This window comes from Anopheles merus, chromosome 2R (genome assembly GCF_017562075.2).
Source record: "Anopheles merus strain MAF chromosome 2R, AmerM5.1, whole genome shotgun sequence".
Classification (NCBI taxonomy): Eukaryota; Metazoa; Arthropoda; class Insecta; order Diptera; family Culicidae; genus Anopheles; species Anopheles merus.
In genome coordinates this window covers 2059359-2082313 of record NC_054082.1, presented here as the reverse complement: position 1 = coordinate 2082313, position 22955 = coordinate 2059359, and the positions used below count along the sequence as shown (strand labels likewise).

The following is a 22955-nucleotide window of genomic DNA, read 5'->3' as shown; positions in this document are numbered from 1 at the left end:
CTAAATAAAAAAAAAGTATTCATAACAATTCAAAAATTTATTTTGAATCAGCTGCAAATTGATTGTGTCCCAAATGCGCCAAACGGTTGATCGATTCATCGATTTGTGTTCAAATTTCGTCGTGTCTTTGTACAGAACTAAACTACAGGGTGTATCCGCACGAGGGCGCGATGACAGCTGTGGGATTTGTTTGTTATTGTCGTACAAAAAAGGGGAAAACGCACAGAGATGGGTTTTGGGCTGTTGAAACTGAAGAAAAGTGGGAAAACAATGCTATAGATATAAAGAACAATTGTAGTTTTTTTTTTGCACTATATCAACACCAGTAGAACCAGTCCAAAGAAAGGTTATGAAATGGATAATTTTACATCAGCACAAAGCGCACCCAACATTTGTCGTGGGTGTGGAGGCCAGAATGCGATAAAACCACTCTCCGTGTATGGAAATGTGTTTAAGTGGTGCACTTCTATCAATGTACGTGACTTCTGTTTTGTGTAGAGGCGTTTGGTAGTGACTTTAATACATAACCTTTCTCATTTTAGGTCTCCAGCTCCGATGGCCTACCCACCCGAATATGCAATCGATGCTGGGAGATGTTAACGATATCGTACGAATTCAAAGTGATATGCACGCGCACTGACCGACAATGGCGAACGAAGAACAACAGCGAAATTCTGATAGAGAGTTTTCCAGTGTTAGAAAATGCTGTGCCAGATGATGATGAGCCATTTGAGATAGTAGACGATGTGCAGTTAGAAGAAGTGGTGGAAGAAACAATGTTGCCCGGTACTCCGAAAGAGCCTTTCGATTGTTTGTACAAAACCATACCGGAGATAGCCGAGGGCATTGCAATAGAGGTAGAGGAAACGAAAGAAGGTGAATTGTTTAAATCGGAGGACTTGTCGAACGTAGAAAGCTATTCACTGCCAGAACATGAAACTTTACTGTCAAAGAGTGATGATTGCAATCAAGTAATCGACCAGGACACCCGAGAAGAAGTTAAAGAGTTTGTGCTCGAAGACACTGTAGAATATCTCGAGGATACGGGCAAGGAAATGAGTCCGGCACAGGAAAACTCTCCGGAAACGCACAACGAGGATGTATCGATTGATGTCATCAAAAGTGAACTGAAATTGCCCACCTCGCGCTCGGTGCGGCATTCTTGCCCGGACTGTGGCAAGCAATTCTCGTCCAGAACCAACGTGGTTCGGCACCAGCATTCACACAGAGACTCAAAACCGTACCAATGCGACATCTGCAAGAAAGAGTTCACGCAAAGCGGTACGCTGAAAACGCATCGATACTCTCACTTCGACATAAAACCGTTCGTGTGCAACGTGTGCGGCAAACGATTTACGCAGAGCAAATCAGTGAAACTTCACCTTCGTTGCCATACTGGTGAAAAGCCATACGCTTGTGATATGTGTAGTGCGGCATTCCGGCAGAAAAATGGACTGCAAAGGCACATGAAGGTGCACGCACGGTGAGAGAAGGTGCAGAATAGGGGATGAACTTAATTTATTTGCGATTATTTACGACCACAAGATTAGTTACGAAAAGATCAAATAAATTATTAACGTACAAACAAATTTTCTGTATAATTTGTCTTTCGAAGTCCGTCGGGAAAGAAATATCCTTTGATTTTCGAGATCGCTGCAGCGCACTAGACGTGAAGTAGTCGATCCAGCAGTGTAGCTCTGCGTGGAAAAAGTGCCATTATTGTTTTGTTTACCTTTTTCGACAAAGAGACAACGAAAGCCTACAAGTGTTTCGTGACTTTGTTGCAAAGATTTCCGCAATGGGATTGTGCTCTTCGTGTTTTCGTGGATCTACCGAGGAATTGCTTACACCCGATGTAGTAAGTGTGCTATACGGTACAAGTATTCGGTACCCGCTCTGTACGAAGGAAAATCGTCCCAGCAGCGCAACATACTCCAAATGTCCAAATGTGAAAGCTACGTTGCCATAGTTTCTAATGTTTGTCTAATGCTTTCCACCCCCAAAAGGAGGTACGACGTCAGCAGCAGCGCGAAGCGGCGGAACGGCGACGAATAGAGCAGGAATCGCGTGGCATCAAGGATATGGATAAGGTTCGCCGCCAGCAGCAACGAGCGATGGAGCAAGAACGTCGTGAGCAAGAGGCCAGTCGGATGGGAGGACAACCTACCTTGAAGGTACAATCAGGTCGAAATGAGTCATTCGGTTATTTTGAAGTATGACTGGTTGATGAATCAATTTCACTCTTACTTTCAGTGGCAACAAGATTAAATACTTTCTGGAACGTTAATCCTATGAGATTGGAAATTGAACAAAAAGAACCAATTTTAAATTTTCTGCCTGTTGTTATCCTGTGTGTGTGTGCGTATCAGTACCGTGTATTTATGCTTTGTACTTTAATAAACGATAAAAAGTGAACCGAAGCCTTCCTCTAAACGCTGTTGAGAAATATGCTTCCAGCTAATTCCAGTCCGATAAAAGGAAAGGAACAGCCCTCCCTCAGCGGTATTCCGGTGTTGGGTTTGTGCGCGCCTGAAAGTTGACACCATGTATCGTGCTCGCGTACTGACTTGACACCCTCTGTCTCTGCTGCACTGGGAGCTGTCAAATTTGTTTTAGTTCCCCAGTTTTCGTCATTGTTTGTGTGGGCGCGAGCTATCGAAGAATCGGCAGCAAGTGGTCCGTAATTCGCTGGTCGCATTTCGAGGAGTCAAGAGTTTTGCTGGCAGAGATTCGGACCTTGTGGCCGTGGCCGGTGAAGGTTCAGTGAATTGTTGCCGCAAATAGCGCGTGCCGACTGTGTTGCAGTTGTATTCGCCAGAAGGGCGGAAGTGATTCGATACCCGGTACTACTGCCCGGTGTGAGCCCTAGTGACAAACCGCTGAAAATGCTGAATATTCCCAACGAAAAGGTAAGCTGATAAGATAAGCCATCACCTGATGTTCGCAAGGGTGACATGGATGGGATGCTGCCGCTGGATGGAGCTTTTGGGCGTAATTTGCATCCAAACAGCTAGCTGTTGAAGCTAGCACAGATCGTAGCAGCCAGTTCGGTAACCTTGATCGACCTTGGCCGTCAACGTAAGTGCAGCTAGCCCCCCGGGATCGGTTGCAATCTTCACAGCTGAATAGAATGCTATAAATCGCTTCATAAATTGTGCAGCCGGAAAAGCAAACAAAACAAATAAACAGTTTGAGAGTTGCATTCCTCACTCCCCCGAAGGTACCGTACGACCTGCTGCCCGCCCGTCCGGTCCCGCTTTCATTCAAAAGCATTTACAGCCCGGTACGAATATTGTGTGCATGTGTTTGCATAACACTCTAAGCCTCCATCAAGCCAAATAATGGCGTACTTGTTCTTTTTGGTTCGTCTTTCCTTGCGCTGGTGTGGAGTTAATCACACTCGAAATAATCAATCCATCCGATACAACACTCTCCGTCTGTGACCCTCCCTGTGCGCGGGTGTCGTATCATTCCGCGTGCCAAAGATTAGCAGATTACAGTGACGACCACATTCGCAAGCTATCTGTAAAGTTGCTCAGCTATTTACACACATGAGGGTAGCGGGGTCCCGCTTCCCCAGTTCCCGATCTATCCGTTTTGCGAGCGGAAGGGACGGGGAGCGGAAAGGCACAACGACAATGATTAGAGAGGGCAAAAGCGTTTGCAGCACGATGATGCGCGTTATCATTCTCTCAAAAACCGTATCGCTGGTCGTACACACATGTACGTACGTACCGCGGGGCCCCTGGGGCAGGGCTGTAAGCGGGTTCCGACCTTACTGGAGGTTGCCACACACGGGCCCACTTCAGTCCCATACGGGTCGACGAAGAGGCCACACGCCGCTCCACCACCAGAACAGTTTTCCATCATTCGACGGGGGCGACCGAACTGCCGTTCCGTTTTGAACCATTTTTCGGACCGTTGTTTTTGTTGTGGCAGTTAGTATCGTGCGGCCAGATAAACGGGCAGCTAATTGTGAAACAGTGTGACACATTCAATCCGCGGTACAGAATGACCGGTGCCATCGATTTGCTGCTGAGCGTAAGTGACCAACCACACACACACACACACAGTCAGCGGTGGATCGTGTGAAGATCACATCAACGCGACCCTCACCACCGTCACCGTGCCTTCTCATTGCGGCGCAAATTGACAAAACACATTGGCGCCACGACTAAGTTGTGTTCCCGCGTTCCACCAGCGGACGACCTCTGCCACGGCTAACGACAATGCTTTCCCGATGATGCTGGCAGAGGCTCCGTTGAAGAACAAATGAAAGTCAAACGGCAATGAGGAGCAAAGAGGGCTTGTGAGATAAGGGAAGAACTTACCATATTCTCCCAACACCACTACCACCACCACCACCACCGTTACCGCGCTGGGCGGGCTAATCTTTTCCGCCAAGCCAACGCCGCACCAATGTGCGCGATCTTTCAAATTTTCGTACAGTTTCGTGTCGATAAACTGAAACAAGGGCACGCGGTTGTGTTGGGGAAGTAATACTATCCCGAATCCGGCCAATCAGGGAATTCGATAGGGCGCATGTCGCATGATCGTTTGATCAGGTGTGTGTTGTGTGTTTCGGTAGAAAAACGTTCTGTAAATATACGTTTACGGTCCATTCAAAACGAGCTGTTAAAACATCTCTATCGCTGCAATCAGTGTGTGGCTAGAGATATCGCCGATGAGATGACTGGCTCGCGAGACGCTTTGGAGTGGTTCCATGGTTAGCTACGTTTGCATGAAGTAAATTACAACGGTCCGCACGAATAATGCACGATCATCATCGTGGCGTAGTGACGATCACGTTCCAGTGGAGGGGTCGCTGTGTAGGTTCGTTATTACCTTTTACCTTTCTAGCACGCAATGTACTGTAATTGTTGCTCCGTAATAAGGAAGATGCTTTACAACCGTCTGTTTTATAGCAACGGTGTGATAATCTTATCGTAGTGATAATATTTTACCAACTCGAACCACTTTACAGTGCACCATAAACAGAAAAGGGCCGTCGTTGTTGGGTCTGATGATATCGATCCGTGTGGTCAGAAACAGAATAAAAAACGCGTGACACTGTTTGTCCTTGTCCTTGACTCGGCTCGGGGAAGAGGGATCAAGTTTTGTCTTCTCTCTGGTGCTGGTGGTAGCCACCCGAAATTCTTAAAACAGGTCTGGCTGGCCTGTGGCACACGAAACTGCCCTGTAGAACACATCAATCATTGGCATGATTAGACAGATTGAATAATGTTCTAGATCCACAGACACACAGGCCACTTTCTGTGTGGCGATTGTCCGTCCAGAATTTGCAACGTTGTTGGGTTAGGTTAAGAATGGAAAGGCGATGTAGTATCATCCAGTTTTGGAAGGGGCCCGTTTTTAAATCAATGAAGTTTGGGCATAGAAAAGCACAAGCTAATTGCGAACAAAAAATAAGAAGGAGGGAGTGGTATGCTCGGTGTCTATAAAACCAACCCCGCACGGGCTATCATCACGTCAGTTATCGTTAGATGATCGTGAGCACACAGACCGTCGCTGCATATCGTTTGTCTGCGCGCAGTCGGTTGCATTCGGTTTTTTGTTAAGCACTCAGAAGCAAGAAGTTGAGCTCGCTCCGGAACAATAGCGTGTTGTGGCACGAGTGAGTTCCCACGGGTTTCACATTCAAGAACGCTGGCGTGTCGTAACCTCTCCGGGCGGAAACGTCGAGAAGTTCAAACGACGACAGAACGGAACCATCATCATCCTCATCATCGACCGAGTGGCAGCTGGTAGTGGTGATGCTGGGGCTACAGAATTCGTGCATCGTGCTCAACGCCAAGGCAGTCAACAGTGATGGCGGCGGTGGTGGTGGCGTGGCCGATGGGGGAAAAGTGCATTTTAAAATGCTCAATCCATGTGCCGACATTGGGCAGCAGGTTCGTTGCGTTGTAACGCGCGATCGCGGATAAGCGGGAACGTGTCGAGAGAGTGTGTGCGATGGAAAGAGAGAGATTTGTTTATTTACTACCAACAACCGTGCACAATTATGCTAAGGTCTTTTCTGACCTCGACACACGCGTGTGGGTCCGTGAAATGAGTTGAGCAAAACTGTGGCGCGAAATGATTGCTTCTTAATTTCAATGTTAAGCGCAGTTCTAATGGTGTTTAAACGGGTTTGCATTGCGATCTGACACGATCGTGTGCGTATGTGATCGGCAGAAAGATTAACTGCGATCAGTTGTTTGTGTGTTTGTTCGTGTGTATGTGTCGTTAAATGTAGAAACACGTGATGATCGGTTTGGTTCCATTCCGGAACACCGGACACAGTTTAATAATGGCTGGCCTATTAGGCGTTCCCAAGGTCAGGCGGTACTGTGTTGTTGTGTCGTAGTCAAAACAGGAATAATTGCTTTGATAATGTCGCGCGCATCATGCCACAACACAGCTCATCCTTCATTACACCTTACTGTTGTTATTGTGATCACATTTATACGATAATAAGCAACTGATGGGGTTTTTTTTTGTTATCTCTTCTCCACCACCGGTCATTGACTTTTGTAGGTGCGCGGACACCAGCGCATACCGTCGGACACGAAAGAGTTCCACGAAGCGACGAAGCGCGATGCCCTGATGCGCCTCAAGAAGGACCTGGACCATCTGCTGGAAACGGTCGAGGAGTCGCGCAAAACGGGCGTGCAGAAGGAGATGTGCGGATTCGAGGCACTGTACCACCGGTTCCTGCAAGAGGATGGTCCGTCGGTCGAGTGGGATCGCATCGAGAAGCTGCCGGAGGAGGCGGTGAAGGACTACTCCACGCTGAAATTGCCCCAGGAGGCGCACATTCGCGACATGCTGGACAAGCTGGTCGTGGTGAAGCTGAACGGTGGTCTCGGCACGTCCATGGGATGCCACGGGCCGAAGAGTGTGATTCCGGTGCGCAACGATCTCACCTTTCTCGACATGACCGTGCAGCAGATCGAGTTTCTGAACAAAAAGTACAACGCCAACGTGCCGCTGGTGCTGATGAACTCGTTCAACACCGACGTCGACACGGAGAAGGTGATCCGCAAGTACAAGGGCTTCCAGGTGCAGATCTACACATTTAACCAAAGCTGCTATCCCCGCATCAGCCGGGACTCGCTGTTGCCGATTGCGAAGGATTTTGACATCGAGAATGATATTGAGGCGTAAGTGGGAGAGACGGACGGAGACAATGAATGTGGCGGGGCATGGTTGTTCATTCGATGTGTGGTTCTCTTCCTACAGATGGTACCCACCCGGTCACGGTGATTTCTACCAGTCGTTCCAGAACTCGGGACTGCTGCGAAAGTTCCTCGAGGAGGGGCGTGAGTACTGCTTCCTGTCCAACATCGACAATCTGGGCGCAACGGTCGACATCAAGATACTGAACCGGCTCATCGGCGACGACCGGCAGGGCGATAAGCCGATCGAGTTCGTGATGGAGGTGACGGACAAGACGCGTGCCGACGTGAAGGGCGGTACGCTGATCCACTACGAGAACAAGCTGCGCCTGCTGGAGATTGCCCAGGTGCCGAAGGAGCACGTGGACGACTTCAAGTCGGTGAAGACGTTCAAGTTCTTCAACACCAACAACATCTGGGCCCGGCTGGAGTCGATCGAGCGGGTACTGAACGCGAAGACGATGAACATGGAGATCATCGTGAACAACAAAACGCTCGACAACGGCATTCGCGTGATCCAGCTCGAGACGGCCGTCGGTGCGGCGATGAAGTGTTTCGACGGTGGTATCGGCATCAATGTGCCGCGATCGCGCTTCTTGCCGGTGAAGAAAACGTCCGACCTGCTGCTTGTCATGTCCAACCTGTACAGCCTGAAGTACGGCTCGCTGGTGATGTCCCCGCAGCGCATGTTCCCCACCACTCCGCTGGTGAAGCTGGGCGACAATCATTTCAGCAAGGTGAAGGAATTCCTCAGCCGCTTTGCCAATATACCCGACCTGATCGAGCTGGACCATCTGACCGTGTCGGGCGACGTGACGTTCGGGCGGGGGGTGTCGTTGCGTGGCACGGTCATCATCATCGCTAACCATGGCGACCGTATCGATATTCCGGCCGGTGCAATCCTCGAGAACAAGATCGTGTCCGGCAACATGCGCATTCTGGATCATTAAGGAAAGGGAGATCGAGCGGGAGAGGAGAAGAGGAAAGTGCACAAGCATCATGGATAAAAGACAGGCCAGTTGGACGATACTCAGGAGCGATACAAGCGCAAAGTGTGTGAAACATGCGATACACATTATCTTAAATCGGTTGGGAAAGTGGTAGATTGTAGTTCTGGAAGAAAGCAATACACGTAACGTTATGCAAGAAAACAGTTTTCAAAAAGACGGATACGAAGCTCTCACATGTGGGTTTGGTTGACTAATGTAGCACAAGTTTTTGAGAGTTGAAAACAGATGTGGATGTGTGTGTGTTTTTGAAGGGTTTAATTATCGTTATCATCGAGAAAGAGAGCCTACCCGAGCGGGGGAGTCTTTTCGTTTAATGATTGTTTGAATAAAAAAAAGCCACACCATTGAACGCTTTGGCTGTTTTGTTTGGAGATAGTTTGCAGTGCGATGTGCAGGGTCTTCTTCTTCTTCTATTTGGCGTAACGTCCTACGCGAACATGCCGGCCTATACAGGCTTTCGAGACTGAACTCATTACCACGTAGCCGGATAGTCAATCCTTGCTACGGGGGGACGGTCCATTCTGGGCTTGAACCCATGACGGACATATTATTGAGTCGTTCGAGTTGTTGATTGTACCACGAAACCGCCCCATGGATGGGCAGGGTCTTATAAAGCTTATCGTAATTGCGATTTTTATAAAAGAAAATTGAACCATTCACTGTAAGACAATTTTTATTCCAGATGCCGAACAAAAATTGCTTCGTTAAAACTGCTCGAACTGAGCTGGCTCATTCGAGCAAACTCGATCGTTACGGGTAAACGTCAAAATCCGCGCACTGGGAACTGCTTTCCCGCCGGCTGACAGTTTGTTGTTTACAATAAAACACCCGTTGTTTACAAAATTCCATCGGCCGAGGGGTTTAGTTTTTGGGTCCGGCTTAGCTACTTTTTTCCCGCTTCCCGTCACCCATAAAGTACCGGTGTGCAGTGTGGCCTACAAATGATTGAAAGCAGACGTTGAACGTACGCACCCATCTTCCCTCCCCTGTTCCTGTGTTCATTTGCTACCGGCGGTGGTAGTGGCACCGGAGAATATCCCTCGGCGAGTGTGCTAGCAGCAGGGTTGAAGCGGTTCCTCTCATAGAGGGTAATTGTACGTTCCTACGGTACGGTGAGCTAGTAATCAGCTAGATTGTGATCGACAGTGCTGACACGGCAGTACGCGTGTAGTGTGACAAACGTGTGAGGCGAAAGCAAACGAAGGAATTCCGTGCACGAAAGGTGGAAGCAGTAGGCCGCAGCACCAGCAGCACCACATCATGAGCGGGGAACCGGAAAAGGCGACGAAGAAGCAGAAGACGGTAAGAAGAAGCAGGCATAGTTCTACTTTGATAACATCGTGTTGCCATTCCCCTGTTTCAGCTAGCTTTATCCAAACTCTTAAAACTAACCCCGGGGCGCTTTTACCCCCGGAGCACTAAGAAAACTAAGCACGTTAGGGTTGGGGTTAGTTGTAGTGAAATAACGATCGTGCCTCTTCAACGCACGAATGAAGGCACGTGATGAATGTTCCGTTTTGGGAAATGGGCCTCGCCTCAATTGTGATTTGGGAAGATGATAATTGGGTCATTCAATATTCACACAACATATGGTAGACCGGTTGAACTTCTCGTGCCATATGGAATGGTAATCAGCGTGCCGCTAGAATGGCTAGAGTGGGGCGGCGAAATGTGTGTACATGTTGATAAGAAATTGTCCAACATTATCGCACAATAACAATGGACATTGTAATGAGCTTCATTTGAACGATACTCGAAGTCTCGCCGCCGCCGCTGCTGGAACATTTTGCTTTGAAACATAAATTGGCAGCACATCAATGCTTACGGGTGCAAAAGTGGAATGGAAAGACGATCAGTGCTAGGGTTGCAACCGGTTAATTATCACGCCACACACCCCGACCACTTCGCCCTACTCTCCCCCATACCCCCGCACCAACAACAGTGTGCAGTGTGGCTTACTATTGACCCACGCCCTCTCCCCCACTCCCTCCGCATTGGAAAGGGGAACCACACTTCCAAAGGGTCATCAAGCGTACAAATTGCGTTGACTAAGCACGCCGAAGCACGGCCAAACGGTACCGCGATACGATAATTGAAATAACTCTCATACATGGTTAGGCGCACCATCCCTCTCCATCCGGCGCAGGGGCAGGCGCAAAGCTTGCACGACTTTATCGCAACGGAGAGCCAGTCGAGCCAGACGCAGCCCGCACTGTCGTGAGCGTGTGTGAGAGCGCGAGCGCGCGTGCGCCCGCGCGTTAGAGAGCTTTGGACACAGCGGCGCGCTTAAAGGGGAAAGGGTCGTAGTCGGCGGCGGCAGCGGCACTGCGAATGGTGCGTTTTCATAAATACGCCTGGACGATTGTATGCGCTGCTCATTTCGCGCAAATCGTTCGATACAGTGGTGGCGGGTTGGTCGTACGCTCTGCCACGTGTCGAACAGAAGAAAAAATACCCTATTAGAAGTGTGTGCTTTCCGTTTGTTTGTTTGTTCAAGGTGATTAAGTGAAAAAGAGTAAAAACGGTTATCCCGAAAGGTGTAATTTCCCTATTGGACGTTTTCCAGCGACTTCACCACAGTCTGGAACCCTCTAGGCACAACAAAACACACAGAACCGGGTAAAACCGTAGGCATCCCTTGTTGTCCCTACCATCCCCTTGCCTGGGTGTTCGTTCGACACTGATCGTGATCGTGCGGTGGTTTGTGTTGTTCGAAACTTTCTCTCCGGGGCAATACTCCGCTACCACCGTTCGACAACAAACTATAAGAGCGACGATCTTCCCCGACCGGTGCTGCATAATCATCGCAAAAACGGGTACCATCGGACGGGCTCACAGCCTCACACAGCTTCACTGTTGATCGGTCGAGCGTTGCGTGTGGACCGTGTGTGTGTGTGAGTGTGTGCAGTGGCGCTCGTTTGGATCGTTAAATTCTAACAGTTAGACATTCACCGTGTGCTGTGAAGGCGTGAAAGTGCACCACAATAAGATAAGCAGTGAAAGAGATCATCGTTGCTCTTCGGATATTATCGAAAACGAGTAGAAATCGTGCAAAGCAGCAGAATGTTTGTAAAGCGAAGAAAAGTGGCCAACTTTAATAATAACTCCTTTCTCGGCAACTCCAATTACGAGAATGGTGGAGATGCGGGCAAGATTGCGGCGGCCGCCAAGACGCGCTGCGGCAAGCACAAGGACTGTGCCGGTAACGTTTCTCCCGAGGTAAGAAGAGTGTCTGTGCCCCTTACTGTGACACGGGGTGACGGGTTACGAAAGCGTTAACTAACAATAATAATGATAGGTAAGCAGCAGCCGAACCCTGTCCGCCGTCGAGTGCTTTGGACAAAAGAGCAACATCCACAAAAAAGTATGAATAAATAATGAGGTCCCAGCATAATCCCCAGAGGCTGCTGGTGGAGTAGGGCGACAACGGGACAGTAAAAACTTTCACTTACTTTCTGGCGATCTCATCGATTGCCGTTTCCATGTTTCCATGTTCCAAAGGTTGCTGCGTTCGTTGGGCTTTCGGAGCAGACGTCAATCGTTGTGGTTTGGCGCCTCTTGAGAGCGCGAACTTTCTGGCGAACATTTGCTTGCTCTGCACCGTTGCGCAGGCCGCAGGTTTGTTGCCGTGTTTGCCGTGGTACGTTTGGCGGTTGGCGCAGTCTGCCTCAAATGCGGCAGTCCAATGGTGATGTTGTTGTTGTTGTGGTCGATTCGATGAGTGAGTTATGTAAGGGCCCCGCTGTTCGCACTCGGTTGGCCAATGAAATTTGATGCAGAAGGAAGCAATGGTCGAGTAGGCCTCGCCACTACTTTTACACGATGGGGCGATGCCGTTATGATGTGGCGTTTATTAAACATTGGAAAAGCTTGTGCGGCGTGTGACGCGGCGGGAAAATATCGAGCGCTTGTAGTAGTGGTAGGCTAGTACACCACAAAGCAAACCAAAATGGCTCCATTAGCCTTGGTTGCGCTTGCTAAAATAGATAGTCGTTGCCTCCAGGCTCTCGCATACCACGAGGGGCGACACACGGTTAACGAACAAGATCCCATTGCACCGAAGTCGCTTTACTGCAGGCAAAATAAATAACTTATCTGTGTAAGCTTATTATCGTTCATGCCGTGCGGTATCCGTCATGTACTTAAGTGTCGTGGGGCGAACATTCTCCCGTCATTCGGTGGTAGTTGTTCGTCGGTTCAGCGTTACTCCCGACCGTACACGATGCAGCAGCAGCAGCAGCAGCAGCAACAGCAGGAAGAGGTACTATCTATCTCATCGTGATCGTACCGTTGGCCATAGAACCTTGAGCTGTAGAGCACGCGCGCGCGTGTGTGTTTCGTCTCTCGAAAGCCATTTGTTTGTTCTTCCGCTTGCGTACTTGCGTAGTGCACTAATGAATGATCCGCTTTCTTTCTTTCTGTATCTGCCCCACAGTGCCTGCAGGTGGCGACGAACGTGACCGAGCAGAAGCACAACGTGTCACGGGAGGTGCGCGGCCAGAACCTTGGGCTGTGCAGGGGCTTCCGCGGCTGCACCGTCTGGCTGACGGGGCTGAGCGGCGCGGGCAAGACGTCGATCGCGTTCGAGCTGGAAGCGTACCTCGTGTCGAAGGGCATCCCGGCGTACGGGCTCGACGGGGACAACATCCGCACCGGGCTGAACAAAAACCTCGGCTTCTCGCAGGTCGACCGGGAGGAAAACATTCGCCGCGTGGCCGAGGTGGCGAAGCTGTTCGCCGACAGTGGCGTCGTGTCGATCTGCAGCTTCGTGTCGCCGTTCGCGGAGGATCGCGAGATGGCGCGCAAGATCCACAAGGATGCGGATTTGAAGTTTTTCGAGATCTACATCGACACGCCGCTGGAGGTGTGCGAGACGCGCGACACCAAGGGCCTGTACAAGAAGGCGCGCCAGGGCGTGATCCAGGGCTTTACGGGCGTGACGCAGGCGTACGAGGCGCCGGACGCACCGGATCTGCGCGTCAGCACGGAGGGCATGACGGTGCGCGAGTCCACGCTGAAGCTGATCAAGCTGCTGGAGAGCGAAGCGATCATACCGAAGTTCCTGAAGGAGGACGAACCGCTGCCGGAGCTGTTTGTGGCGGAAAGCCTCAAGGCGGCGCTGGAGGCGGAAGCGAAAACGCTGCCCGCGCTGGCGCTCACCGAGGTGGAGCTGCAGTGGCTCCAGATACTGGCCGAGGGGTGGGCCTACCCGCTGAAGGGGTTCATGCGCGAACAGGAGTACCTGCAGGCGCTGCACTTCAACTGTCTGCTGAACGAGGACGAAACGCTGCGCGTCAATCAGTCCGTCCCGATAGTGCTGTCCGCGACCGAGGCCGATAAGCAGCGGCTCGAGGGGGTCAGTGCACTTGCGCTGCAGTACGGCGGGCGCACGGTGGCGGTGTTGCGCAAGCCCGAGTTCTACTACCAGCGCAAGGAGGAGCGGTGCGCCCGGCAGTTCGGCACGAGCAATCGGGCCCATCCGTACATCAAGATGATCTACGAGTCGGGCGACTATCTGGTGGGGGGCGAGATCGAGGCACTGGAGCGCATCCAGTGGAACGACGGGCTGGACGCTTATCGGCTGACGCCGAACGAGCTGCGGCAAAGGTTCCGCGAGATCAAGGCGGACGCCGTGTTTGCCTTCCAGCTGCGCAATCCGATCCACAATGGGCACGCGCTGCTGATGAGCGACTGCCGGCGGCAGCTGCTCGAGCGCGGCTACAAGAACCCGGTGCTGCTGCTGCACCCGCTCGGTGGGTGGACGAAGGACGACGATGTGCCGCTGCCGGTGCGCATGGCCCAACACCAGGCGGTGCTGGATTCGGGCGTGCTCGATCGCGACCACACCGTGCTGGCCATCTTCCCGTCGCCCATGATGTATGCCGGCCCGACGGAGGTGCAATGGCATGCGAAGGCTCGTAAGTACTAAGACTGCAGCTTAGACGGAAGAGCGTCTTTCTCGACATTGATGGGTTTTTGTTTGTTGTGCTTGTTTGTGACGCATTGACACAGGAATGAATGCCGGTGCTAATCACTACATTGTTGGGCGCGATCCGGCCGGTATGCCGCACCCGGACAAGGACCTTTACCCGGATGGCAATCTGTACGACGGAACGCACGGTTCGCGTGTGCTCAAGATGGCCCCCGGATTGGACAGCATAGAGGTAATTGGGGTGGGGTGTAATACCATTTTCCCACACTTCTTTTTCTTTAACACGACGCCCCTTTCTTCGCAACAGATTCTTCCCTTCCGTGTGGCCGCTTACGATAAGTCGTGCTCGCAGATGGCGTTCTTCGATCCGGCACGCAAGCAGGACTTCGATTTCATCTCCGGCACCCGAATGCGCACGCTGGCCCGCAACGGCGAGAATCCGCCCAACGGGTTCATGGAGCCGAAAGCGTGGCAGATTCTGGCCGAGTACTATCAGTCGCTGCAAAAGCCGCAGTAGTCGTCCCCGCAGTCGAGGGTTTTACTTTTCTCATTTTAAACCGCTGTTTATGTTACGATTATGTTTTATGTTTTTTTTATGTACACCCGCAACCCCTTCGCTTTGCAAAAGCATCGAAGCATTTTGAGCATACCATTGTGGTAGGCAGTAATAAACGGCCCCGTATCGGAACGGTACGGGGCTAAAACGATTGGCAGTGAACGACGCAAGGCTGTTATCATCTGAATTGTATCTTTATTCACACAAACTTACAGGTTCGTCGGGCGAACGCGCGCACGCTATAAGTAATTTTTGTGTTTCTGTGTCTCTCTGTGTGTGTGTATGTGTGTGTGTGCAATCAGAGGGTGGGCGCCACTTTTAGCTTATGCTCTTTAATATAAAAAGAAAACGTTTAACGGAGGATCCGATCCACCACACATTCACCGAGACGCGCGCGCGCACACACAGACACGCACACCCGCGGCAGTAGTGGTGGACAAAAACACAAATTTAAAAAGAATCCTTCTCCTCAATCTTCAATACGGTCACCGCCATCGTTCGAACGGAGAACATGATCATCATCATCATCATCAAATGGCATTGTGGGCGGGGGGAAAGGTCCTGCTGCGGGGTTTGCTGCTAGTTTCGGCTCAGTAAAGGCGCCTCGACCGCGCTGCTGGAGAGTGTGGCCGTTTGCTAAATCCTGACACGCTATAACAATTGGAATATGCACTTTTCTCCGTTCTCCGGCCACTGGGCGCGCGCTGTCTACTTTTGGGGTCATGCAAGGTAGTTCAGAGAGGGTTGTTACAGCCTGCTTATCCACTAGTATGTACAATACACGTTCGTTAAATTACACCATATAGACAACGACGACGACGACGACGACTATCCTGCTCGTCCAACCTGCCCGAGCTTACCGCGTCGGAGGATCAGCGCGAACGGCGCCTATATGAACGGGACTTGTATGCGCGCGTTCGCGCCTTGCGTCGTTTCTATTTGGGAAAATCCGCCTCGCTCGAGATGATTCCTTTGTGGGCCATCATGTCGTCGATGTACTTCTTCACCTTGCGCTCCGCTAGAAGAAGGTGGGAGGGGTAGAATGAGAAAGAAAGAAAAAAAAGTCGCTCAGTACAGGGAAAGGAAATGGATGACCGCGGTTGAGACCTACCAGTAACATCGGCTTCGAAAAATTTGTGCGAAATCTTCCGCGCCAGCCCCTTGAACAGCTCCTTCGTCTCGATCTTCTGATCGCGATAGTACGGCATCAGGTAGTGTATGACGCAGCTGGCTAGATTTTTCTTCTTCTTCTCCATCTCGGCCAGCTGAGAGCCGGACGGCGTGGAGCCGGCGGAATCGGGTGCCCCTCCCGGCGTGTGCCCGGACGAGCCGGACAGGAGCTGTTGAGCGTTGGACGAGCCACCGCCACAGGCAGACGGGCCGGCCACACTGTTGTTCGTGGTAACTGCGTTCATGCAGCCGGACTGCTTTAATCCTCCCGCAATGCCACCGGTGACCGATCCGCCGCCTCCTCCACCCGACTGAATCGTGCTCACTGGTAAGGAGGATGCCTTGCTCTGTAGGGAGTTGAGGTGCAGCTGCGCGGCCGTTGTGAACTGGGCCGAGGTCGAGGGTTTCACGCCGGGCAGGGAGGACAGGGAGGAGCCGCCACCGGCCAGCTGGGCGTAGGGCGGACTCTTCGGTGTACCGGCCAGGCGGGGATCGAGCGACGCGTCGTACGGTGAGCGGTGGTCGTACGTGCGCATCGAGTGCTTGTCGTGATGTATCGTTGCCTGGGGCGGTGGTGATGCGGGAGAAGGTGGCCGGTGCGGTGGCGACGACGGTACGTACTTCGTGTGCATGTACTCCGGCTCCGGCGAGGGTGACATCGGTGGCGGCGATGACGGGGGCGGTGGCGATGCTGGCGTGGAAGGTGGTTGCTCCTTTGGTCGGCTGTTCGATGACGACGGTTTCGGATCATCGTCCCACATGTCTTCATTGTTGAGCATCTGCGATGAACCGCCGCCACCGCCACCACCGCCGGACCCCTTGCCCGGTAGGTAGCTGTTGTAGGAAGACGAACCTCCGGCAGATCCGTAGGCGGAGCTTTTACCCCCGTACCCAGCACCGGCGGACCCACTGTTCTCGCCGGCATAGTGCGATATTCGCTTCTTCGGCGCCGCGTAGCTGAATTCTTCCTCCGGCGATGGGGGTCGTCGCGTGGGATGATGATGCTGTTGCTGCTGCTGCTGCTGCTGCTGGTGCTGCTTGCTGTTCGTCTCGTACTCGTCTTCGTACACGCGGGACTTGGACGGCACCCGCTCGTACTCGCGCTCGTACTCCTCCTCCTCCTCCGCGTACTTGCGCTTGCGACGCCTCGCCAGCTCGTCCTCCTCCCAGTCCCGCGAGCGGGAGCTTCCCGATCGGTACGAGTAGGATCGTTCCCGCGAGTACGATCGACTGCTTTCGCGCGACCGCTTGTGCGCTTTCTGCTTCGTTCTCGATCGCTCGCTCGAGTAGCCGCCTCCCGAGCCGGATCGAGACCGCTCCCGATACGTACGATCCTTCGAGGTCGTTCGCGAGTGCGATCGGTGCTGCCGCTCTCCGTGCTCGCTGACGCGGCGCGCTTTTGTCTCCGCGTACGCATCGTTCGAAACGTACTCCACGGACGGCGATCGGGGTGATGTAGGTGAGCGGGGCGAGCGGGGCGAACGGGGTGATCTCCGCGATGACGGAGGAGATTGGGGAGAACGCGGCGACCGGGGCGATCGGGGCGAACGCGGCGAAATCGGTGACGTAGGCGGTGACTGGGGCGAACGGATCAGCGTCATTGTAGACGATTCCGGTGGGGCCAGTTTCGCACTGCCCGAACCTCGTCCTCCATCCTTCAACTGATCATCGTCCCACATGTCACCGTCGTCGATCGTCATGAGCCCGGAGGAGCTGCCGGTACCACCACCACCACCGCCCAGTGCGGAGGAAGAAGACGCGCCGCCAATGCTGTTCTTCGCACCGAAGTAGGAACTGATCGCCGGCTGGCTGAGCCCGTCCCGGTCACGCGAGCCGCCCGTTTTCGACGAAAACTTGGAGCTGCGCTTCCGATCCCCGTTGCGCTCGCCGCTCCGGCGATGGTGATGATGGTGGTGATGATGATGCCCGTCGTGCTTTTTCTCGTGCCCGTCCGAACGTAGCTCGTCCACCACGCTGTCGCCGTACTTACGCTTCAGATCGGCCTCGATCGTCCGGTAGTCGCCGCCCAGGTTGGCCCGATGCTTGGGACAGTACTCCTTCACCCGCGGATGCAGCACTTTATCGGCTACGGCCGACTTTAGCGACGTCACCTACGGGAACAGACACAGACATGGGTTACAGTTAGCGGTCAGATTGAACATTCCCCGATGCATTAGCGCTCCATTGCCACTGCATCAAGGAAGTGTATTGTTGTGGATTGTTGTTATAGAGAGGGAGCGAGAGAGAGAGAGAGAGAAAGTAGGGTGAAATTTTGACACGTTCCGAAAATATATCTGTACGCAATGAACAAGTTTCACGCTCGCCCGTCCGCCGATTGCAAAAAAAAGGTTAATTTACTTAAATTTTTGTCTCTTTGAGCTCGGTTATACTGCGTTCGGGGGGAGAGAAAAGGTAGTATACAATATACAGTAGCACCGTGAGGCGCGTTTGCGTTTCCTCGGCGAGGAGGAAAGGTGTAGCCCGCCGGAGTGTTGGGCGTTGGCAACAATACCTGGTATGCATCTGAACGTGTGCTTCGCCATTGTTGGCATTCATTGATTGGTAGTACCGACGTGCAGGGCAAGATGGTGGTGGTGATGGATTGAACTGATCGTTGACCATTGTGTGTGTAACCAGGGTTTGTTTGGCGAACGCCAGCCAGCCGGCCGGCCGACACGACAGTGAATCGACAGAAGAAAGACGAGTTGGTTGAGATGACGATTGAAACTGATACCAGCGACACACGCCTGTTTGAAGCTGATGGTGCGTGGTAAACCCCGGGCACCACGTTTGCTGGTGGTTGGTTGGATTGAGATAACGGAAGCTTACGGAGCGGAGGCGGACACAATCGGGCATTGAGGGCTTTTCGTTGACGCAGGGTTGCTGCTGATGGTGCTGCTTCCCTAACGAAACGATCGCGCTGCCATCATGCTGTGTTGGATTTGCTTCTGCTGCTGCTGCTGCTGCTGCTGCTGCTTCTACATTCTCGATTTAGCATAGAGCATTTGGAAATACTTGTTCTCGTTGATAGTCGCAGATTGAAATGGATTGTAATACTCGCGCAATTGAATTGATCCACAAAAAGCGAAAATAAACGCAAATTGATTGAAAGCTTCCGCAAACTGATAGGAGGAATGATGGTAAATAAGTATCTTTGATTGTTTACTAAGAGGGCCATATGTCCTAGGACGTATGTGAAAAACAGAACAAAAGGAGTCGTGTGAAAACATGTAACTATGTAGCTTCGAAATCAACAACAACACACAACACCAACAACACATCGCGCTCTCCTCCCAGGGACCAGAGCAAAGTACAGGAGTTAGGAAGGCAGAGTGTGCTTGTATGTGTGTGCATGTGTATCTGTGTGTGTGTTTGTGTGAGGGAGAGAGGTCACGGAGGATAACTAAAGAACGAAACCGACGAGACAAATGAAAAATGGAAACGCGAACTTACCTGCTTCACAATCGCTCGGTGGTACAAACTTTTGACGGTGTTTTTCGTGAACGCCTCGTACTCCATCTCGACCGCAATGTCCTCAAAGTCCTTGTACACTAGACTGTAGTCCGGCTCGTCGACGCCTTTGCAGGTTTCCACATTTTTCTTCATCAAGTCGGCCAGCGAGGTGACGTACGTTTCGCGCGTCGCAATCGTTAGGCCGCTCACTTTCACTGGCGTTTGCATGGCAAACTTTACCCGCCCGATCGTGGCCGTTCGCTGCATGCTCATGTCCTTCGCGGCGGCCGCCTTCCGCAGCATGAACTGCTTCTGGATCAGCAGGGCCGACTCGCTCTGCTTGCGCTTCGTTTCGCGCCCCTCGCTGTTGTAGCTGCTGCCCGACCCGTCGTAGTAATCGTTGTCGTACCCCTTGCGGCCGCCACCGTACAGATCGGACGGGTCGTCGTCGTAGGCCGTCATCGTTTTCAGCTTGCCCGTGTAGGCCAGCTGCTGAAAGTAGTCGATCGCCTTCTGCACCTTCTTCGGGTTGGTGCACACGTCGCACATGTTGCGACAGTCGGGCGGATCGTCACCAAAGTAGTCGGTGAAGAGCCGGTGCCGGCAGCGCGCACTCTCGCAAAACTCGACCATTTTCTCAAAGTTTTTCACAGCCTGCTTGGCACTTTCCTCCTTCGGCGTGTCCTTGCTCTTCTGCAGGTCCTGCCGCAGCAGAAACTCGATCGACTTGCACCCATCGCGACAGTGGTAAATGCGGCAGAACGACTTCTTGCCGTCGCGCCCGGCCCGGCCCGACTCCTGGTAGTAGGCGGCCACGTTCTGCGGGTTGTCCCAGTGGATAACGAACCGCACCGAGCCCTTGTCGACGCCCATGCCGAAGCTGATGGTCGCCGCTATCGCGACGTACTTGCCCTCCATCCAGTCCTCCTGCACCTGGTCGCGCTCGGACTGCTTCAGACCGGCGTGGTACGGGACGGTGCGTAGCCCGAGCTTGGTCAGGTTGGTCGCCACACGCTCCGTATTTTCGCGCGTACGGCAGTAAATAATTCCGCAGGCTCGTTTGCTCTAAAAAAAAAAAACACCCAAAAACCAGACTCCAAATAACAATCGATTCATGCACGGTCCGCTCTGAGCTGTAGTCACAGTCACTATTCCAGATCCACTTACCGGCTTTACTTCGTCCTGTTTCCCGAGGATGCCTTCGATGTAGTCCTTCAGATGCAGGAAATCGTCTTGGATGGAGTTTTTGAACACTACGTCGTAATAAAGATTGTGTCGGAAGCAGGGCGTCTTGAACTTGGCCACCGGTTCCTTCAGCCGCAGGTTGCGGAATATGTCCTCCACCACCTGCTTGGAGGCGGTGGCGGTCAGGGCAATCCACGGCACGGACGGATACTCCGCCCGCAGATTGCCCAGCTTCAGATAGTCGGGCCGGAAATCGTGCCCCCACTCGCTGACGCAGTGCGCCTCGTCCACCACCACGTACGCCACCTTCCGGAACTTCACCAGGTGCTGCATAATGTCCTTGAAAGTGGCAGTATTGGCTTGCTCGGGCGTGATGTACAGAAAGCGTATGTCCGTCTTGACGCTCTTCAGGTCATTGATGACCCGCTCCCGGTCTCGGACGCCCATTTTCGAGTTGATCGAATCGGCCGGTATCTTAATTCGAGCCAATGTGTCCAGCTGATCCTTGATCAGTGCTAGCAGTGGGGAGAATACTATCGTTACCTTATTATCCTGCATCACGCCCGGAAGCTGGAAGCAGAGCGACTTTCCCGCTCCGGTGGGCATCGAGACGTACACATCGCGCGTTCCTAGCGTAGGGAGATAGAGAGATAGGGAGAAAAAACGTTAGTGCGTTAGCAATCTTTGCAACCGAATTGCGCTGTATGTGCGCGCGTGTGTGTGTGTGTGTGTGTGTGTGTGTGTGTGTGTGTGTGTGTGTGTGTGTGTGTGTATATGTGTGTGTGTGTGTGTGAGTGTGTAACCACCCCGCTGGTACGTACTTGCGATGATGGTTTCGATGGCTTCTTTTTGCAGCTGACTCTTAAAATCACGATGACCGAAGTACTGCCACAGCTTTTCCTGCAGCAGCTCGTCCGATTTGTTTTCTTTCGAGAGCGACTTATCGATCGCCCGACGGCTGGAGCGCTCCGGCGAGTCGGAAACGTCCACCACATCTTCCATGTTGGGAATTTCCATGGGCGTCTGCGGCCGCGGCATCATGTCATCGTAGTCCTCGATGGGTGGCGTTTTGGGCGCCCGCGGCGGTATGTAGTCATCATACTCTTCACATTTCGGATCTTTTTCCAGCAGCTCCTGGAGTGATGCATTTACCGTCGGCTCACACTTAATGGTGTTGTAAACAACAGCGGGGGCAACGGGCACGGGCACGGGCGTGGGCCGCTGCTGCAGCTGCGCCTGTGGTTGGGGCTGGGGCTGCTGCTGCTGCTGTTGCTGCTGCACCGCCACCACCGTCTGCTTCGGCCCTGGTTCGGATTCATTTTTCGGTTCTGGCTTTGGTTCCACCTTGATCGCCGTGCCGTTCGCCTTCCGCTCGGCGCGATTGTTTTTCACATTCTTCCAGAAGGAAGCCTTCAAACACTCGTTGAACTTATCGAACTCTGAAGACATTTCTTTCGACGGAAGCTGCAGCTCCCGGGGACCAAATGAGACGGCACAAGCGCGAGCCCCCGTTACGGGTCGACCGAAAAGTGTGCAGTTAATGGTCGTGGCGGGTTTGCGGAGTGCTTTTAACACGCGGAATCACTTCCACCGAGAGTCATGCTCACTTTGCGTCCAGTTTTCATCCGCACGTTTCACAGCTTACATTGAATATTCTGCACAAAAAAATTGAAGAAACGCTCCGAAATCGACTTTTTCTGGAAATTTGTCAAATTTTGTTAAATGTCAAGCCAGGTGCGGCTAACAAAACTGGTCGGTGCATGGCGTCTCGTCAGTTGACATTTGATGCATCGGGTTTTGACAGTACACGTGCAGATATGTAAATGCATAAAAATAGCGTTTAAACGGTGCCTAGGAATGATTTACCATTTTTAAGTATTAGTAAATGTCTTTTACTACAAGAAGATGGACTTTTCTGGGTATAAAATAGGAAATAAATGACTGAAATCCTTCGGAGCATCATGTATCTACGCATTGTTCCGTCGAGCCAACCTTTTCTAAGCTGGCGTCAAACAACAAAGAAACCCCAGAAATGTCAGAAATGTGTCGGAAATAACAATCCGAAATGTCGGAAAGCAATGCACCATGTTCGAAAAAAAAAAAAGATTCAACAATAGTGGAAAATCGTTTTTCTTACTAGATTCTTAGATCGTATCGTTGGCATATTGAAAAGAGTGAACGTATGAACATAACCCATTTAATACTGTTGAATATTTCGCGTGGATTTTTTTTATTTATGGCTATACCAAACGAAAGGTATACCGACGTTTTCAGGGAATAGTTTTCGGACACTTTATTGACTCTTTCTTGAGGGGAAGTGTAGCTTAATTGATGAGAACTTGACTCCTCGGCGCCCTTATTGAACAAATCCAATAGGAGTTTCCGTTTAGCCTGTTCAAAACATCAATAGAAAGCTTAAGAAAGCTTACAATCCCTTAATAAAGAGTCAAGTAAGTATCGCAAAGCTATAA

At 51.9% G+C, this 22955-nt stretch overlaps 5 protein-coding genes across 9 annotated transcripts; 4 read left to right on the top strand and 1 right to left on the bottom strand.

Moving 5' to 3' along the window:
- Positions 1–91: 91 nt before the first annotated feature.
- Positions 92–1577, top strand: LOC121588467 (zinc finger protein 33A-like). The gene is made up of 2 exons (XM_041906442.1): positions 92–474; positions 543–1577. The coding sequence occupies exons 1-2, from the start codon at positions 355–357 to the stop codon at positions 1485–1487; spliced, it is 1065 nt and encodes a 354-aa protein (XP_041762376.1). The 5' UTR covers positions 92–354; the 3' UTR covers positions 1488–1577.
- Positions 1578–1697: 120 nt separating this feature from the next.
- On the top strand, positions 1698–2415 carry LOC121588468 (small VCP/p97-interacting protein-like). The gene is made up of 3 exons (XM_041906444.1): positions 1698–1858; positions 2007–2174; positions 2254–2415. The coding sequence occupies exons 1-3, from the start codon at positions 1799–1801 to the stop codon at positions 2266–2268; spliced, it is 243 nt and encodes an 80-aa protein (XP_041762378.1). The 5' UTR covers positions 1698–1798; the 3' UTR covers positions 2269–2415.
- Positions 2416–2644: 229 nt separating this feature from the next.
- On the top strand, positions 2645–8537 carry LOC121588465 (UTP--glucose-1-phosphate uridylyltransferase-like). Of its 2 annotated transcripts, none has more exons than XM_041906440.1 (3): positions 2645–2909; positions 6538–7163; positions 7243–8537. In XM_041906440.1, the coding sequence occupies exons 1-3, from the start codon at positions 2886–2888 to the stop codon at positions 8126–8128; spliced, it is 1536 nt and encodes a 511-aa protein (XP_041762374.1). In that variant the 5' UTR covers positions 2645–2885; the 3' UTR covers positions 8129–8537. The 2 variants fall into 2 exon arrangements, with proteins under 2 accessions (XP_041762374.1, XP_041762373.1); XM_041906439.1 differs by lacking the exon at positions 2645–2909 and adding an exon at positions 3705–4041.
- A 478-nt stretch (positions 8538–9015) lies between these two features.
- On the top strand, positions 9016–14838 carry LOC121587936 (bifunctional 3'-phosphoadenosine 5'-phosphosulfate synthase-like). 3 transcript variants are annotated; one of them, XM_041905302.1, is made up of 4 exons: positions 9016–9490; positions 12624–14106; positions 14201–14352; positions 14428–14838. In XM_041905302.1, the coding sequence occupies exons 1-4, from the start codon at positions 9449–9451 to the stop codon at positions 14635–14637; spliced, it is 1887 nt and encodes a 628-aa protein (XP_041761236.1). In that variant the 5' UTR covers positions 9016–9448; the 3' UTR covers positions 14638–14838. The 3 variants fall into 3 exon arrangements, with proteins under 3 accessions (XP_041761236.1, XP_041761234.1, XP_041761235.1); XM_041905300.1 differs by lacking the exon at positions 9016–9490 and adding an exon at positions 10531–11407; XM_041905301.1 differs by lacking the exon at positions 9016–9490 and adding an exon at positions 12205–12449.
- Positions 14839–14851: 13 nt separating this feature from the next.
- LOC121587935 lies at positions 14852–22186 on the bottom strand. 2 transcript variants are annotated; one of them, XM_041905299.1, is made up of 5 exons: positions 21306–22186; positions 20467–21113; positions 19300–20364; positions 15788–17957; positions 14852–15694 (listed from the first exon to the last, which is right to left on the bottom strand). In XM_041905299.1, exons 1-5 carry the CDS (start codon positions 21931–21933, stop codon positions 15612–15614), a joined length of 4593 nt encoding a protein of 1530 aa, XP_041761233.1. In that variant the 5' UTR covers positions 21934–22186; the 3' UTR covers positions 14852–15611. The 2 variants fall into 2 exon arrangements, 1 of the variants encoding a protein (XP_041761233.1); XR_006004133.1 differs by lacking the exon at positions 14852–15694 and adding an exon at positions 18359–19029 and having other exon boundaries at positions 17871–17957.
- Positions 22187–22955: the final 769 nt, after the last annotated feature.

Coding starts and splice junctions, on each gene's coding strand:
- LOC121587936 (XM_041905300.1), top strand. CDS start 11,252: ATGTTTGTAAAGCGAAGAAAAGTGGCCAACTTTAATAATAACTCCTTT. Junction 14,107..14,200: donor GCAATGGCATGCGAAGGCTC/GTAAGTACTAAG, acceptor GCATTGACACAG/GAATGAATGCCGGTGCTAAT. Junction 14,353..14,427: donor CCGGATTGGACAGCATAGAG/GTAATTGGGGTG, acceptor TCTTCGCAACAG/ATTCTTCCCTTCCGTGTGGC.
- LOC121587935 (XM_041905299.1), bottom strand. CDS start 21,933: ATGTCTTCAGAGTTCGATAAGTTCAACGAGTGTTTGAAGGCTTCCTTC. Junction 20,365..20,466: donor AACAGGACGAAGTAAAGCCG/GTAAGTGGATCT, acceptor TTTTTTTTTTAG/AGCAAACGAGCCTGCGGAAT. Junction 17,958..19,299: donor ACCGAGCGATTGTGAAGCAG/GTAAGTTCGCGT, acceptor CTGTTCCCGTAG/GTGACGTCGCTAAAGTCGGC.
- LOC121588468 (XM_041906444.1), top strand. CDS start 1,799: ATGGGATTGTGCTCTTCGTGTTTTCGTGGATCTACCGAGGAATTGCTT. Junction 1,859..2,006: donor AATTGCTTACACCCGATGTA/GTAAGTGTGCTA, acceptor CACCCCCAAAAG/GAGGTACGACGTCAGCAGCA.
- LOC121588467 (XM_041906442.1), top strand. CDS start 355: ATGGATAATTTTACATCAGCACAAAGCGCACCCAACATTTGTCGTGGG. Junction 475..542: donor AGTGGTGCACTTCTATCAAT/GTACGTGACTTC, acceptor TTCTCATTTTAG/GTCTCCAGCTCCGATGGCCT.
- LOC121588465 (XM_041906439.1), top strand. CDS start 4,012: ATGACCGGTGCCATCGATTTGCTGCTGAGC. Junction 4,042..6,537: donor CCATCGATTTGCTGCTGAGC/GTAAGTGACCAA, acceptor TGACTTTTGTAG/GTGCGCGGACACCAGCGCAT. Junction 7,164..7,242: donor ATCGAGAATGATATTGAGGC/GTAAGTGGGAGA, acceptor CTCTTCCTACAG/ATGGTACCCACCCGGTCACG.